This window comes from Narcine bancroftii, chromosome 1, assembly GCF_036971445.1.
Source record: "Narcine bancroftii isolate sNarBan1 chromosome 1, sNarBan1.hap1, whole genome shotgun sequence".
In the NCBI taxonomy this organism is placed as follows: Eukaryota; Metazoa; Chordata; class Chondrichthyes; order Torpediniformes; family Narcinidae; genus Narcine; species Narcine bancroftii.
The window spans coordinates 472,653,760-472,671,149 of record NC_091469.1 but is presented as its reverse complement, the minus strand read 5'-3'; the positions used below and the strand labels follow the sequence as shown (position 1 = coordinate 472,671,149).

Below are 17,390 nucleotides of genomic sequence, written 5' to 3'. Positions count from 1 at the left end.
CAAATCCCATGCTTTACAGACTTGTAGGAATTTTTGCCATTTCATCGCTGTGCTTGGATACTGGAACCTTCTAAACAGTACTCTTTATTGGAGTAACTTCGTGAAGTTGAGCATATTCACTTTCTCAAGGATAGTTCAGCCCATTGGGATCATGCCATTATCCAGCAATGCAATTCCGTTCCCACTCTTACTTGCCTTTAGCCTTGAAGTTTATTCTCTCTCCCATGACCATTATTCCCCTCTCTTGGCACTTGCCTACAATGTTTAATTTACAGTAGCCAATATCCTTAAAAGGACATCTTCGGGATGTGAGAGGAATCTGGAACACCAAGCAAAACCCAATGTGGTCATGGGGTAGAAAATCTCTGTTTCTATAGGGGTAATGTACAAACCAAGGTTCCTTCAACTGTGAAGGTTGAGTTAACTGCTGATCTACAATTGCCACTTGCTGAAAAGCTCAATAATTTTCTTCTTTGGGAGGAAGCTTAATCTTTGAAGTTTCCTGGTCCAGAGGGAAGGCCAGGCTTGATAACAGAGTTCACACACTGCAGAGATGGAACAATTAATAGGTGTTTCAGGAATTTTAAGGAATGGTAACAGGCCCTTTCGCCCCGTGTCACCCAATAACCCACAAGCCCCATACATTGTTGAAGGGTGGGAGGAAACCTATGCAGACACTGGGAGAATGTACAAGCTCCTTACCGACAGTGCCAGATTTGAATGCTGGTCGCTGGCCCGGTAAGTGTTGTACTAACCGGTACACAAACTCTGCCACCCTATGTGGATTGCACAGGAAAATGGCATTGATGTCGAACAACAGTAAAGAACAATGGAGGCTTGAAGGATCAGAGGGCCTGCTGTTCCTGATTTATGTTCTTTTTACACAATTATGTACATGAAATGAATCAGAATCTGTTGCCTCACAAAAAAAATATGCAATGATAAGTAGAGGAAACATTTAATAGCTGGAATTTCTCTCTCTCCTTGCATCTAATGCAACTTTATTGACATTTATCTCATCAGTAGCTGTGGAACTTTGCAGTACATTATTGGATTTGTCTACTGTTCTGCTTATAACACGGTGACTCCACTTTCAAAAGTGCTTCATTAGCTGTAATTTAAAAAAAATTGTAATAATGTCATTTTTTTCTTTTCTATCTTTTGAAAAATGATGTACTGTATGTGACATTGTATAGGACAATCTCAAAACTTAAAATTATCACCTTAAAATCAGGCTTGTCCTTTTCAAAGTGTCTAAATTTTTTTTACCTTGACGACAAAGTCGCAAAATGATGCCATCTTCCTGCCGGCTCTGAGGCAATCTCGCGCAATTATCTTTAGTTATTTGTGAAGTCTCATCGCTTATCCTCGGGGTTGGGGGGAGGGGATCTATTTGCCCGGTCCGACTGCTGTTAGTTCTCTGCAGGCTTTAAACGGCTGGTACAGGAGCTGACAGTGGTTTATTTTAAAATTTAGACCTTTGATTTGTTATTTAAATATTGTGATTTGCTTTTAACAGCATCCACTGATCAGCGGTAAGAGCCATATTTTGGGTGGGGGTGGTCATCTTATACAAAAGATATCGCTCAAAATCAACATTTTAGGGAGAAATTCTGGTGTATATGGTAGCCAACATTCATATTGCTACCAAATTAGTGCCAATGTACTCATTCACTAAAATGTCCATTTTGGGTTTTGCAACACCACTCAGTTTTGGACTTCCTCACTGCCTTGATCCACATATGGATTAAGTGCTGAGTTTATGAGATCACGTGAGAGAGAATGCCATTAATAATAAGCATTGGTGAAAAAGAGACAATGGATCCTAGATTAAACCACCCCATAAAAATTCCGTCCACAAAGGAAAACAATCATCCCAACTTCATAGTCATTGCAGGCAGGAGTGTTGCAGGCCTAACCATCTTCATCAGCTGCATCAAAAACAACCTTCCTCTGTCATAGGGTCAGAAATAGTCATTTGATTGTGCAATACTCAATTTCATTCAAAATTCCTCAGCATACAAGCAATAAAAACGAGTTAAGCATGAGTTGAAAACTGGCAAATATTAGCAATGGAACAAGTTTTAGATGATGGTTGTTGCCAACAGCATAGTATAGTTGCCATGACATTAACACTGACATCTGTTGTGGGGAGGAGGAGGGGATTGTGTTGGTTTCTGATCAGAAGCTCAAATGTGACAGCCACATAATACTCTGATCAGAAGAGGTCAGAATTATCTCATGATTCCCTAAAACTTGTGCTTGACTACACACAGAAGTCGGGAGTTGGTTTGAATTGCTTAGATTAGCGCAGTTCCAGTTATGCAACGGGAGCTCCATACCATTCAGGGCAAAGTAGTCTTCTTGATCTGAACCCCATTCGCTACCCAAATATCATTCCCTGCGTTAAATGTCCTTGGCTACTGCAATAGTAACCCCAATCCGTAATCACTGCCACCAGAAATGGGCAGGTGTTTCAAGCCATATAGAACCACCAAATTCTATATTTCTCCCAAATCGACTTCATTATTGCTGGGTCTAAAACCTGTACCTTCCTATCCAACTGCACTTCGGATCACAACTATTGTAAAGGCAGTCACTACCACAAAGATTGGACAATAAAATGCTGAACTTGTCAATGACGAACATTCCCAAAAAGTGAATAACACAAAAAGGAGATGACTTTTATTTCAGTAAATGTTGAAGTGTTGTTTTTAAATTTAAGGTGATGAAACTAATACAGGAAGTGGAAGAAAAGAAGGATGTTTCTGATGACGAAGATGACGACGACGAAGAATCCGGGCGAATTCGTTTCAAAACTGAACGGAAAGAAGGAACTGTCATTCGGTTAACGGATGCAGCTCGAAAGAGGAGGAATATACCGGACACGTTGGGTAGGGGAGCATCATGTAATTAAGTTTGATTGTGTTCTTGCAAATCTCATTATCCGAAATCCTCAGTTGTCCAAAAAAAAACTGGATCCGGAAATGACACCTGTTTGGCTCCGAAATTTTGTTTTTGGATAATCTTGGATTTCAGAAAAATTAGAAATCCTTGTTTATCTGAAAAATTTCGAAGTCTAAGTTGCCACATTTCACCTCCGAAAATTTTTTGGATAACTGAGGATATTCAATCAGAAATCCTCAGTTATCTGAAATTTTTTTCCGGAGCCAAACTAACTTCACAAGTTGTAATTTTTTTTTGGAATTTTGGAAAAATCTCTGAGTAGAATTTTGAGTTTTTGGTGTTGGATTTATCTTATTTTGTTCAGGTTGTTTTTTTTTTAAGTGAGAAAGACTTTAAAAGCCTTCTTGTTGTTTGTTCTTTAAACACTTCTTTGTTTTGCTTCATTTGGGAAGAACCCAATCTAATTCTGACATAACAAACAGTGGGTGTTCACTTTAACTTCAGTAACATTCTCATTACTACCCTGTCCAGGGTCTGTAGATTACACTTATTTTCTTTTTCAACTTTAAAACAAAACCAACCTGAACAAAATAAGATCAGTTATCCACAAATATCGTTTATCTGAAATAGGCCGGTCCCAACCATTTTTGATAATCGGAATTGTACTGTAATGCAAAACAAAAGACTCCTATCCCCTGATTTCCTTTCTCTGTTTTTTCTTGAAGGAACTAACTCGTGTCTGTTAGGAGTTTGATGGGAACAGGTGGATGAAATTGGTTGTTAACCTTGTGGATAATCTGATATGGGTGTGTGCGTGTTGAAGTAGAAAGTCTAATCTACAGACCCTGGACAGGGTAGTAATGAGAATGTTACTGAAGTTAAAGTAAACACCCACTGTTTGTTTTGTCAGAATTAGATTGGGTTCTTCCCATCTGATTTTGCTGATGGGTGGGTGGGTGGGGGGCGGTGTGGGAGTCGTTAGATGAGCAAATGCAATGAAGACAGAGGAACTAGGATAACAGAATGGAGTCATTGCAGGAGACAGGGTGGGACAACATCTAATCCAGAAAGCTGGAGGCGTCTGATGCACTCTGATGGATTTTTGTGACCATCTTATCTCCTGAGATGGGGACAGATATTCAATTAAGGGAAGAGTCAGAGGTAGAAGTTGAGGAGCTATGAGAGTGTTATTTGTTACTTCATTTTTATGCCTTTGTTAACAATCTGAAGCAGCAAATGCCATTGTTATTTATCACCTTTGTTACATTGCATTCAAAATAATAAGATGAATGTTGGCTACATTACAAGCAGCTAGTTCATTGGACTATTTGTTTTTGAGGTGTGAGTTTGCTTGCTCCATGACATCTTGGAAGTTTAATTTGGATCTAATTTAATTTGGACATACAGCCCAGCAACAGGCCTTTTTGACCCATGAGCCCGTGCCACCCAATTGACTACAACACTGGTTATGTTTTGAATGGTGGGAGGAAAACCGAGCACCCAGAGAAAACCTCCACAGACACTGGGAGAACATGCAGTACCAATTCCTTACAGACAGCACTGGATTTGAACCCTGGTCGCTGGTGCTGTAACAGCGTTGCGTTTACTGCTATGCTAACCATGTTACGTTCACATTCTCAAAATTAGATAATCAATTAAAAAAAAATCAAATCTCATTAATACAATGTCACGAAAGTATATTTGGCTCACTATTCTGCCAAGAAGATTTGCTATTATTAGCTCATTAGCGACCGAACCAACCAATTGGATTGAACATAAACTGCTCTCCCAGCCCGCTCGGCCATTTCAGAGACATTTAGAGATGGACAATAATTGTTTACGTTGACAGTGATGAACAAATCCCGCAAACAGATTAAGAAAAAAGAGATTGCTTCTATTCCTTCTCATTCCATCTAGAATTGAAGATTAAAAAGGAAAATGCTGTTTCCCTCCAGCAAGGGCTGCAATAATGACTCTTTCTCCTTGGATAAAATCTGCAGTGCAGGTTCTTGGAAAGCAAACTGGAATAGTGTTCATTCTCATGTTCATGGATTATTTAAAAAATGCTTGTCTCACAAAGTTAAGACTTTTCAGGTTTTAAGTTAATATGCTCTTTCATTGTTTGCCACAAAATTTGGGGAACAATAAATGAACAAGTATTTAAAAAAAACTCTGAAAAATCAATATATGTGGACAAAAAAGAACCCTGCAACTGCTTTCAACTAGAATCTTGAAGCACTTGAAAAAGCATTTAAAGGGCAATTGACACTTCAGTTGAAGTTGCAAATGCAATCTTCGCTTTGTCAGATTTTGCTGACCTAATGTGACAGCTTATTTCTATTGGGTGAAAGCATTCTTGCCAGCTGATTAGACTTGTCGTGTGAAACCATTTTATTGTCAACTATACTGAAATTAATCCCGACGTCTAGGATGTAACATGCATAATTGCTGATTCACTGTATCACAAAACGAGAAAACATTGTGTGTTCATATTTGAAATTAAAGGTCTAATATGAACGTTTAAGTCAGGAAAGAATGATGGTTTATGTGGAAAAAAAACCTGACCTGAAGTTGATGCTACTTTGTTGGCGATAGACTTTTCTCAGTAATATTTTGTTTGCTTTAATAGAAACATGGTGCCGATCTGAATTGCTCTTCTTCTTTGTAGTTGTATAAAAATCCATAGCATCTCTGCGGAATTTAACCTCCAAGCAAATGGTAATGTGGCTCATAAATAACCTAACTACTCAAGCCTGAATTCAAAGGTTCCAGCATATTATGTTGAATTATAATTCATTATATACTGGAGGAATGCTGAAGTGTCATCTTTTGGATGGGGCATCAACTGCTTACCTAAACTTGAGGCTTTGTGTTATTCAAATCGGTTATGAAGTTAATGGTTTCATTGTTTAGTTGGAATAATCGTGAGCAAACTGAATGACATGCTAGTAATATAACTGTTTTGGGATGCGCATTGTCAAAGACCGTATGCTTGTGCATTCTTTCTTCCTCTTTGATATTTGCAAAAAAATGATGTTCATGAACCAATATGTTGGGTTCCTTGTCAAAAGCAAAGCTCATTATTTTAGAAAGGGATATACATTTATAAGCCTCGTTTTCTGTGTGGGAAGTGGTTCATATCGATTGATCAACTTTGAAGGCAGAGCACAATGTTAAAGGGATGACTGAGCAGTGTGGAAGAACAGAGTGATCTTGGGGACCATGTCCATAGCTGATGCAGAGGTTGATGGCGTTGTTAAGAAGGTCTTCATTAATCATGGAATCGAGTTCAAGAGCCATGTGGTAATGTTGCAGCTATCGAAGATCTTAGACCTCACTTAGAATATTGTGTTCCGTTCTGGTCACCTCACTACAGGAAGGAGGTTGATGCAATAGAGAGAGTGCAGAGGAGATTTACGAGGGTGTTGCCTAGATTGGAGAGCATTGTTCATGTGGATGGCCAGAGGCTTTTTCCCAGGGCTAAAATGGCTAACCCGAAGGGACATAGTTTGTTGGTGTAGGTTATTAGGTCCTGACATATGAAATATGTTTTTAAATGTGAGTGTTTTTCCTTGCACCATATATTTGGTTGGTACCAGAAACCTGACTTGTCAGAAAATAGTTGCAGCATTGATTAAGTATATTTTCCAATTTCTCTGTAACTTGATCAATTAATTGCAAACGTGAGTCATTTCAACTGAGAACGATGCTACTTGAGCAAGACTCGATGACAATTATTACTTTCTCACTTGACTCAACTGAGAATGTCATTAACATTTATCCACTTTCTGCAATAATATTGAATAATTCATAAATAAATGATAAGTCTGAACTTTGAATTTGATACTGCCTCAACCACCATCTCCAGCATGCTGCTCCATACACCCACCATCCTCTGTGTTTTTAAAAAAAAGTTACAGCTTGAGTTCCTATTGAATCTCTATCATTTATGTTAAATTAATGCTCTTTAGTTGTTGATTCCCCCTATTATGGGTAAAAGACTCTCTGCATTCACCCGATTTATCCTCTGTGAGATCATCCTTCTGTGCTCAAAGGATTAACTTCTCCTTGTTGCTCAAGTTCACAAATCCTGCAACAATTCTCTCAATCTTCTCTGCATCCTCTCCAACATGACTTTTTTGCACCCCCTTCAGCTTGAAAACCCATGATATACTGCCAGGTTCCCAACAGTAGATAGTAATTGGATGAATATGGGCAGATCATGGGAGGTTATACAAGGAATAAAGATGCAATAATGGGGAGGTGGTTAACTTTCCCATTCTTGACTAGAGTTGCCTGAGTCCACTTAAATGGGTCGGAATCCGATAAGGTGAATCAAGGCAATGTCATCAACTGCAATAACATCACTTCTGGATGACCTCAATGTCTTTAATGCTCGCTCCGAAAGAGAAAACAGTGATATGCACCTCAACAGGTCAACGTAGCCCACAGTGACTCATTTTCTAACACTAACGTAAAATGAATCAGCAGCAGGGTGAATTCTCATAAACTTTCTAGTCCACGTGGTGTACTTGGCTGCATCTTCGAATCGTATGCAGATCAATAGGCTGGAGTTTTTGCAGATGTTTTCAACCTCTGCTGCTATAGTCTGAGGTCTCAATTTGCTTTAAAAGAACACCCATTATATTAGAACTCAGGAAGAACAACGACTGTTGGTTGATGGCACTTGCATCTATCATGTGGAAAGTGAACAAGAAGTCTGCAGGGGCTGGGAAACTAGTGCAGTAAACAAAGATTATGGAGGAACTCTGCTTCAGGCCACACATCAGCCACAGAAAGCAATAGGCAGTGGGTGATTTAGGCATGAGCCCTTCTTCCAGCATGCCTAAAACCTGAATAAGATGATGTTTTGTGGGGAGGGGTGGGGGTGGGGGTGGGGATGCAGATGGATGGTGAGGAAGGAGGAGGAGCGCAAGATATTGAAATGAATTGCTTTAAGAGATTAATTCTGAGAAATCAACCCCTGTCTCAGGTTGGACTTAAGCCCACTCCAATTCATTTTTGTCTCGCTGGCCCTCCACTCTGTGTGTTTGATCACCTTGACCACAAGAACGTCTACATCATGCTGTGGTCATTTACTACAGCTTGTCAACTCACACCCAATATTTTGGTGCATGTGACGATAAACTTCAACATTTATTTTGTGTTTTCACTTCAGAACTTTCTGATGAGGCTAAGGCAGCGTTACGTGAATTTGAGGAGACAGAACGTCAACGGAAACAAGGAAAAAGGGGGCGAAGAGGGCGTTCAGCTAACTTTGGGTTTTGTGATCCAAGGAAAGATGGTGGAAGGAGGAAAGACCAACAGCGCCTGCCTTTAATGCAAGTGCCACCATCACTACCGGTAACACTTGTTTGCCTGTTTGTATGAGTTCTTTTGTTTTGATTAAACTGGACAGCAATTTTTTTCAAAATGTTTGCTTCCTGAAAAAAAAATTGGGAATTATGATACTCAACTTCAAGATGAGCACAAAGACGATTTCAAATTTGTTGAATCACGTCGTAAATTGGAGAAACATTAAATCAACTTTTATTAAATTTTGTATGTTTAGTTCCACTAACTTAAAAATATTTGGCCGCTGATTTTCATTCATACTCAGCATCTGATGCCTCTCGCATCATTGTCCAACAGTAGTCGGCCATTGATGGATTCCGGTTGTCCTGATATGGTGCAATTCCCTGGTGAAACTTTTTTGAACATTTAATTTTTCATTTGCATCAATTCTTCATTATATAAAATAAAAATGATATATAATTTTTTTCTTTTTATGGCCCTTCCTCCCCCCTCCTGCAAAAGAAAAAGAAAAGAGAGGGGAAAAAAGAAAAAAAAAACACCTGAAGTTATTTATCATTCACTATTCATATATTCCTAACATATTATTCTATCCTATACATATTATTTGGGGGGAGTGGGTGTTATGGACGATGTGGTTGGGCTCTTACTGGTGAAATCCATATATGATTTCCAAATCACCTTTCACCATGTTCATCACTGACTATACCAAGATCAGCAGGGAAGATGTCCATATGTGAAGGCAGAAAAGGAATTTTCAATGACACGCTGAACTTCATGGTTTGGATGCTTGAAGCCTGTTAAAGATATGACAGGAAAGCACAAAAATTTGTCGCATCAAAAAAAAGGTACGATATGAAAATTTTAAGGTGATTTTCCCGATCAGCAGTCCAAAATCCATAAAATACACCCAAACGAGTTCAGCAACCAAGATCCTCCTTGAACAGCATTATTAATTGTTATTCAAGTTGATTGCATTGGGAATGACGAATGATTAGCTTTTTTCCCCAAGTATATCTGCCTCCACAGCTGATCATTAGAATAGATTCTGTGATCACACAACAAACTGCTGGAGGTCTGGCAGCATAAATGGAGGGGAATGGCCAGTCAGCGTCTTGGATTGAAACCCAACTCCAGGGCTGATTCCAGCATCTGCAGTTTCTTGTGTGCCTTGATTTTTTTTTAATGGTGCTTCTGGTAATTCTCCATTTTTTTTAACAAAATCTAGAGACCCACTGTTTTTAGTATTTCATTAAGAAAATGTAGAAACCTTTCTATTGTCAGAAGAGCTCCAAACCTAAAGAAAATTAAAATTTGAATTGAGAGGTTAAGTAAAATGCACAGTAAATAAGAAATCAGATTGATTGTCATAACAATTTTTTCCCCTCATTTTGCTCAAGTTTTTGCCAATATTTTAGAAGGACCACTTGCAAATGTATTTTTAATGAATGGATTCATTATGTCTTCTCAAGTATTAATCACTAAATATGAATTTCATTTTGACTCATAGAGTCAACTGTATGGAAACAGGCCATTTAGCCCAACTTGCCCATGTTGAACAAAAAGCACTACCACATTGGTCCCACCTGTCTTGTTCCTCTACACCTATTCTATCTTATAATTATTCCAAAGATTTTCTTTCATGGAGGTGGTTAATATTGTAGACACGTGGGAACCTGCGAATGCTGGCATCCGAAGTGGAACACAATCTGCTGGAGGAACTTAGCAGGGTCAAACAGCATCAGTGAGAGAAAAAAAATGGTCGACATTTTGAGCCAAAATCTTTTATTGGGTCTGGTAGAATGCAGTAGAAAGACCAGTCTTAAAAAGGACAGAGTGGGACAGGTGCCCCATATGGTATTGTGAGCCAGGTAGAGGTGAGACATGACAGACAGAGGCAGTGGATTGGCAGATGCCAGACAATAAGAAGTGAAGGTGATTTAAAGATAAGCCAGATGGAACTGAAGGTGGGGGTTGGAGGGAAAGAAAGAGTGGAAGAATCTAGTGGGGAGATAGGGGTTGGATGGGGGTAGAACCAAAGATGAGGGTGGATAAGAATGGGTGGGTGGGAAAGGGGACAAAAGGGGGTGTGTGTGTGTGAAGGAAAGAGTAAAAGGGGTACAGAGAAGAGAGAGGGGGGACTTGTTTTCCTCATTTAAGAGATTCTATGTTCATACCATTGGGCTGGAGATAGCCAGGGAAGAATCCAGGATAGACAGAGTGGTGGGAATAGGAAGAGGAGTTGAAATGATAATGCAACAAGGAGCTCAGGATGGCCATTATGGACTGAGTGTAGATATACTGCGATGGTTCCCAAGTCTGATTTTTTTTCTCACCAATGTAGAACAGGCTACATAGTGAGCACAGAATGCAGTGAGGTTAGAGAAAGTGCACATGAATCTTTGCTTCATGTGGAAATATTCTTTGAGACTGTGAATGGTAGTGAGGTAGAGGTGTGACACTTTCTGTAGTTGCTGAGAGTGGGTCGGGAGAATCTTTAGACAAGGGAATGGGAGCGATCTCTGGACAAGGGAATGGGAGCGATCTCTGGACAAGGGAATGGGAGCGATCTCTGGACAAGGGAATGGGAGCGATCTCTGGACAAGGGAATGGGAGCGATCACTGGACAAGGGAATGGGAGCGATCACTGGACAAGGGAATGGGAGCGATCACTGGACAAGGGAATGGGAGCGATCTCTGGACAAGGGAATGGGAGCGATCTCTGGACAAGGGAATGGGAGCGATCTCTGGACAAGGGAATGGGAAAGAGAGAAGTCCCACTCCTCCCACTCTATCCATTTCACATTGGTTTTTTCTATTATATTTCATTAGGTTTGATTAAGGGGTTTCTCCCTCTGATGCTACATGACCTGCTGAATGAATTGAACAGAATCGAGCCTTAAAAATCCTGGTGTAATCACATGTGGAATGTAATGAATGAACTATTCTGAATACCACTCCTTAGGACTTCAGGGATTAAATAATGAGGAGAGAGTGTAATGTATCTGTTCTCTTGAACATGCTTGGCAATGTTTTGATTTAAAAAAAAATGTTTTCTACATATTCCAGATTATGTAGGTTTTTAAAACAAAAATACATTTTCTCAATAATTGGTGATCAGGATATCAAGTGAGATTTGGATTCTAGTTGGTAATAGTGCTCCACTTCAAAAGAACCAGGATGACACAGGAAATCTTTTGGTCTACAACTTTATCTTGTGACTGACAGCTGAATATTAGACTAAGACTCTGACTCCCTTGTCTTAGCTGTTAACGGTGTAATGATCCACAAATCCTCTTTCTGTTTCCAGTGGTCATTGTTGACTGTGTACGTATAATATTTTGATAACCTATAGTCTAATTTTTATTGAAGTTCTAGAATAATATACAAGCTTGCACCTGTGGTCAAAGAACAGAAAGCTTAACACTGGGCTAACCTGATGCTCCATGTTGATTCAAATTATAGTGGAAAATAATCAGATTTACTGAATCAAAGCAGAATTCTACCAATCATAGGAATGCAGATGTGATTTGAATATGAATACTCTTGTCAAATTCATCATATGGTGCATTCTACCTTCTTAGAGTTAAACATCAGTATAAATGAAACAAGTACCACAAATTTCCCCAAATTGCATTCATAATGGTTTTGTTAGTAGGACGTATTTTTTGTGTGTGTGTATTTGCCTCCTGTATTCACAGTCTTTGTAATAAATGAGCTAATGTAATAAATTGTATAAAATTATATATTGAGCCAAGATCTTTAGTTTTTGCTTGATGAAAAACAAAGAATGATCAGCGGTTTCTTTTCTCAGAATCCTCGAACTGCTGTAAATTCCCCAGATCATCAGTCTGGTAGAGGCAATTTTCAACAGCGACAACAGCCACAGCCCCTCCTGGTTCCTCCAAGGCACCCTTCCGCATCTCAATTATCCGTTTGCCCTCCGCAGCAACCTGAACAGCAACACCCGCAGCAAGAACAGCAGCAACCACAGAATTCAGAATCTGCATCTATCAGTTTGAATCAAACTGTCATCCCAGCACAACAACCAAAGAATATTCATATAAACCCTCATTTCCGAGGTCCAGTGGTTTCCCCCGTCCAAGGTTAGAATCATAAAAGAATGTGTAAATTATGCTTCCTGAGAGAGATTGCATTCCTATTTACCTGGTTACATTATGGTAAAGAAAAGTAATTTCCATCTGCAGTTGCATCGTCCTCACCAAAATGACCCATTACTTCCAACCCTAAATGTGGTTGTTTCCTGGGCCTTTATTTATAGGTGGCATTAGATTAGAACATATTTGGCCCTTCAGTGGACAACATGATCAGAGTATCAGAGTAGGTTGCCATCAGGAGCAAACATTTAGCTGGTTCACCGCACTCTCCTCCCCTGAAGATGTGGGGCAGGTGAGATGATTTCTGATGTTCCCTCAACCACCAGAGCTTCAATGCCCTGCCCCAATTTGGTAAATAATTTGTGTTGGCAGCATTGAACATTGACAATTCTTTTAAAACCAGGAATCCAGTTCAATCAACCAAAAATAAAAATATTTATAAACCATTAATGCAACTCTGTTATTTGGCTGATGACAAAGACTTAGAAAATCATATAGCATAGAAACACAACCTTCGGCCAACTGCAGCTCTTTTTGCACTGGCTAACCAGTAGACTGGCTGTTCAGTGAACCAGTTAAGGAAGCTGTTTTTTCCTTTCAGACTAGACCACTGTTAACCGGTTCTGTGTCCTTTCACACTCATCCCCAGGGATGGGGGAAGCTATCCTCCACCAATGATGTCTGAGTGATGCATCGAGTGATGGTGGACCAGTCCTAAATCCTGATCAATGTATTATGACCTTGTATTTAAACAAAATTAATCATGTCTAATTAGATCATAATTAACCATTATGAACAGCACAGTATGAGCCCTTCAGCCCCTGTTGATGTGCTGACCTATATAAACCTTTATAAATTTATAAAAGACCATGGGAAAGTTCTAGTGGAAATAGCTCACAATTTATAAAGACCTTGCGAAAGAGTTATGGCAGATCAGCCCTCCCAGAATTCCAGAGAAAGGGCTCTATGCACGGCGCACTCATGGAGGGGTTTCTCTGCCCCCCCCCTCTCTCTCTCTCTCTCTCTCTCCCCCCCCCCCCCACCCCCACCGCTGCAACTTTCCCACAGTCCTTTAGAGATTTATAAAGGTTTATATAGGTCGTCAAAGTTTACATCTTTTTAATCTTTTGTTTCCTTCAAGTTCCTGCACTCATGTAAAAACGGAATCAATGTGCCGCTACTTTATCCCAGGATTCCCTATGTCCCTTTCACACTGGGCTAATCAGCACGCTGCCATCTTAGATGCCGTGGATGATACTACCTACCTAAGTAGTATTATCCCTGTGTCTGATGACGCCTGTGTGCTTCCACACTGGACCGTTAACCAGTAGAGTGGCCGTCAATTTCTGGAACAAGGTGCTAACAGCCAGTGAAAGGGGGTTGCTTATGTGTTTGAGGATCTTTTTATGCATCTACACTAGCTCCATTTGTCCCTTATTAGTGCCACATCCTTATGTGCCATGCCTATTTAGATATGTCCAACTGCCTCCTGAACCTAGTAATTGGGTCTGATTCCACCACCATCTCGCAGTGCATTCCAGGTCAGAGTCCACTTTGTTTTTTTAAAAAAAAAATCCCCTTTAAATCTCCTTTTTCCCACTTTAAACCTATCCTCTCTTGTTTTTGAAACCCTTACTCTGGAGAAAATATTCCCCTGTCTATGTCTGTTATAATTTCATAAACTCTATCAAGCCTCCTTTGCTCCTTCCGGGGTAAACAATCCCATCTGTCCAGTCTTCCATGCATAAAATTCTTCAATTTGGACAACTTCTTGGTGAACCACCTTGACACTGAATCGTATCCCTCCTGTTGTGTGGTTGTGGCCAGTATTCCAATTGCAGTTTAACTTGTGCTCCATAAAACTGCACCATATCATCCCCTCCCTCTCTTATATTCTGTGCCCCAACCTTTGAAGGCAAGCATGCCATAAGCTGCCTTCACCACCCTATCCACTTGTCTTGCCAATTTCAGGGAACTTCAGAGTTGGACCCCAAGACCTCTTTCCCCGTTGTCCAACCATTTGCTTTATATATTCCACTCCTATTTGTTGACTTTGCAAAATGCATCACTTCCAACCTGATGGTATCAAATCCAAATGCCAAACTTTCCATCTGATATTTTTCCTGCCTTGGACTACCTTCTTGTATCCACAACTCTACCAGCTTTTGTATCACTGACAAACTTATAAATCAAGATGTTTTATTTTTGTATTATTTATAAACTTTCTAATCTTGGAGGTTTGAACTTTGTTCCCTTTATGCTGCCATTTCAATCATTCAATTCAGACGCCAAAAAGAAAAGGTGGGTGTGGGGGAGTGGCATGACTGGTATGACTGGTCAAGTATAGTATCACAGCTAAAGAAAGAGAGGATGCTGTAGAGGGGTATCTACTGAGACTGAGTGGGTGGAAGTCAAAAATAGGAAGGGAACAATCATTGTCAGGTGTGTTGAAAGATTCCTGACACAGTATGTGGACCAGCCGATGAGAGCAGAGGCCATACTTGATTTAATTCTGGGTAATGAATCTGGTCAGGTGGCAGACCTCTCGGTGGGGGAGAATTTTGGTGAGAGTGACCACAGCTTCCTGAGCTTTAGCATAGTTATGGATAAGGATAATAACAGACTAAATGGGAAAGTGTTTAATTGGGGAAGGCCTAATTACGATGGGATGAGGCAGGAACTAGCGAGAGTAAATTGGAAACAGTTGTTCAAGGGTGAAAGCTCAGAACTAATGTGGAGGAAGTTTAGGGCCCACTTTTGTTTGGTTCATGATAGGTTTGCCCCACTTGGACAGGGAAAAGATGGTAGGAAAAGGGAACCATGGTTGATGAAGCAGGTGAGGCAGCTGGTCAAGAGGAAGAAGGAAGCATACATTAGATATAGGAAACAGGAAGGGCTCAGGAGAAATGTATGGTAGCCAGGAAGGTGCTTAAGAAAAGAATTATGAAAGCTCAAAGGGGGCATAAGAAGGGGTTGGCATGTAGAGTTAAGGAGAACAGAAGGATGATGAGAATGAAGATGGGGCTGCTAAAGGATAAAGGAGGCAACATGTTCTTGGAGGTGGTTGGGGATGTCCTAAATGAATACTTTGCTTCTGTTTTCACAAGAGAAAAGGACCATGATCAGGTTGACGTCAGAAAAGAACAGGCTTGTGTGCTGGATAATGCGGACATTAAAGAAGAGGAAGTATTGAATCTTATTAAAAGCATCAAGATTGACAAGTCTCTGGGGCTGGATGCGATATACCCCAGATTGCTGTGGGAAGTGAGGGAAGAGATAGCTGGGACAGTAATTATGATCTGTGAGTTCTCTTTGGCCACAGGGGAGGTGCTGGAGGATTGGATAAAGGCAGATGTAGTCCCCTTGTTTAAAAAAAGGTAATGGGAAGAATCCTGGGAATTATAGGCTGGTGAGTCTGACATCAGTGGTGTGTAAACTATTGGAGCAGATTCTTAAGGATAGGATCTATGAGCATTTGGAGAAGTCCAGTCTACTCAAGGATAGTCAGCATGGCTTGGTGAAGGATGAGTCCGATTGAGTTTTTTTGAGGAGATGAAATAAATTGATGAGAGGGTAGGGTGGTGGATGTAGTTTATCTAGATTTTAGCAAGGCATTTGACAAGGTTCCCCATGAGAGACTCATCCAGAAAGTCGTGAGGCACAGGATCAGTGAAACTTTGGCTGTGTGGATAAAAAAAATTGGCTTGCAGGTTGAAAGAAGAGATTTGTATAGTAGAAGGAAAGTATTCTTCTTGGAGCTAAATGATTAGTGGAGTGCCACAGGGATCTGTTCTGGGACCTTTACTCTTTGTGATTTTTATAAATGACATGGATGAAGAAGTGGTAGGATGGGTGAGTAAGTTTGCAGTTGCTCCTAAGGTTGGAGGAGCTGTGAATGGAACTGAAGGTGTCGAAGGTTACAAGAGTATATAGAGTTGGGCAGAGAAGTGGCACATGGAGTTCAAGTGTGAGGTGATGCATTTTGGAAGGGTAAAGAAGAAGGCTGAGTACAGGGTTAATGGTCACTACTTAAGATTGTGACTGAACAGAGGGACCTTTGGGTCCAAATCCATGCATTCCTCAAGGATGCCACACTGGTTGATAAAAGAGTTAAGAAGGCCTATGGAATGCTGGGATTCATCAATAAGGGGATTGAGTTCAAGAGTATAGAGGTCGTGTTGCAACTTTACAACTCTACTTGTCTCTACAAGGATGTGACCACACTTAGAGCATTGTGTTCCATTCTGGTCAACTCATTATAGGAAGCACATGGAAGCTATGGAGAGAGTACAGAGGAGATTTACCAGTATGTTGCCTGGTATGGGAAACAAGTCTTTTGAGGCAAGGTTAGCAGAGCTGGGACTTTTCTCTTTGGAGCATAGAAGGATGAGAGGAAACTTATTAGAAGTCTACAAGATTATGAGAGGCATAGATAGAGTGGACAGCCAGAACAGATTTCCTAGGGCAGGAGTAGCAAACACCAGAGGAGATGAGTACAAAGTGAAGGGAGGGAAGTTAATGCAGAGGATTTAGATGCTGGAATGCCTTGCCAGGGATGGTGGTGGAGGCTGAAACATTAGAGGCAATTGAGAGACTCTTAGACAAGTACATGGATGGATAAAAAATATTAAGGGGTAGGGACGGTTTAGTTCTTTCTTTAAGTAACATGTGTGTCGGCAAAACATCGAGGGCCAAAGGGCCTGTACTGTGCTGTAGTGCTCTATGTTCTAATTTGCAGAATCCATAGATCTTTTTCACAGGTTTAAAAGAGGCTTCTAATTATTCATTTTTAATTACATAATATACCTTAACATTTTCATTTAAATCTTAACTTTGGCAATAAATTAAATTCCTGTCTTTAAAATAATTCCAAAGAAAATCCTGACAACTAAATGATAACTCTAACAAATAGTGGAAGCTTTTATAGACAGATCCTTTGCGAACAGTTTAAGCATTTCTTCTCTGCATCAGTGATCTCCTAAACTGTGAATTGCTCCTTCAGTGATTCAATATTTTTGTATTCAGTGGAACAACTCTGTTTTAGAGCAAATG

General features: G+C 40.1%; 1 protein-coding gene across 5 annotated transcripts in view; it reads left to right on the top strand.

The window, feature by feature from the left end:
• The window catches only part of rbm33a (RNA binding motif protein 33a), a 192,854-nt gene that overhangs the window by 60,305 nt on the left and 115,159 nt on the right, over window positions 1-17,390 (top strand). For all 5 annotated transcript variants that reach the window (XM_069914774.1, XM_069914775.1, XM_069914776.1 and 2 more), the window contains exons 7-9: window positions 2,726-2,894; window positions 8,087-8,271; window positions 12,035-12,326. In XM_069914774.1, the coding sequence (XP_069770875.1) occupies window positions 2,726-2,894; window positions 8,087-8,271; window positions 12,035-12,326 (646 nt within the window). The remainder of the gene's footprint in view (window positions 1-2,725; window positions 2,895-8,086; window positions 8,272-12,034; window positions 12,327-17,390) is intronic.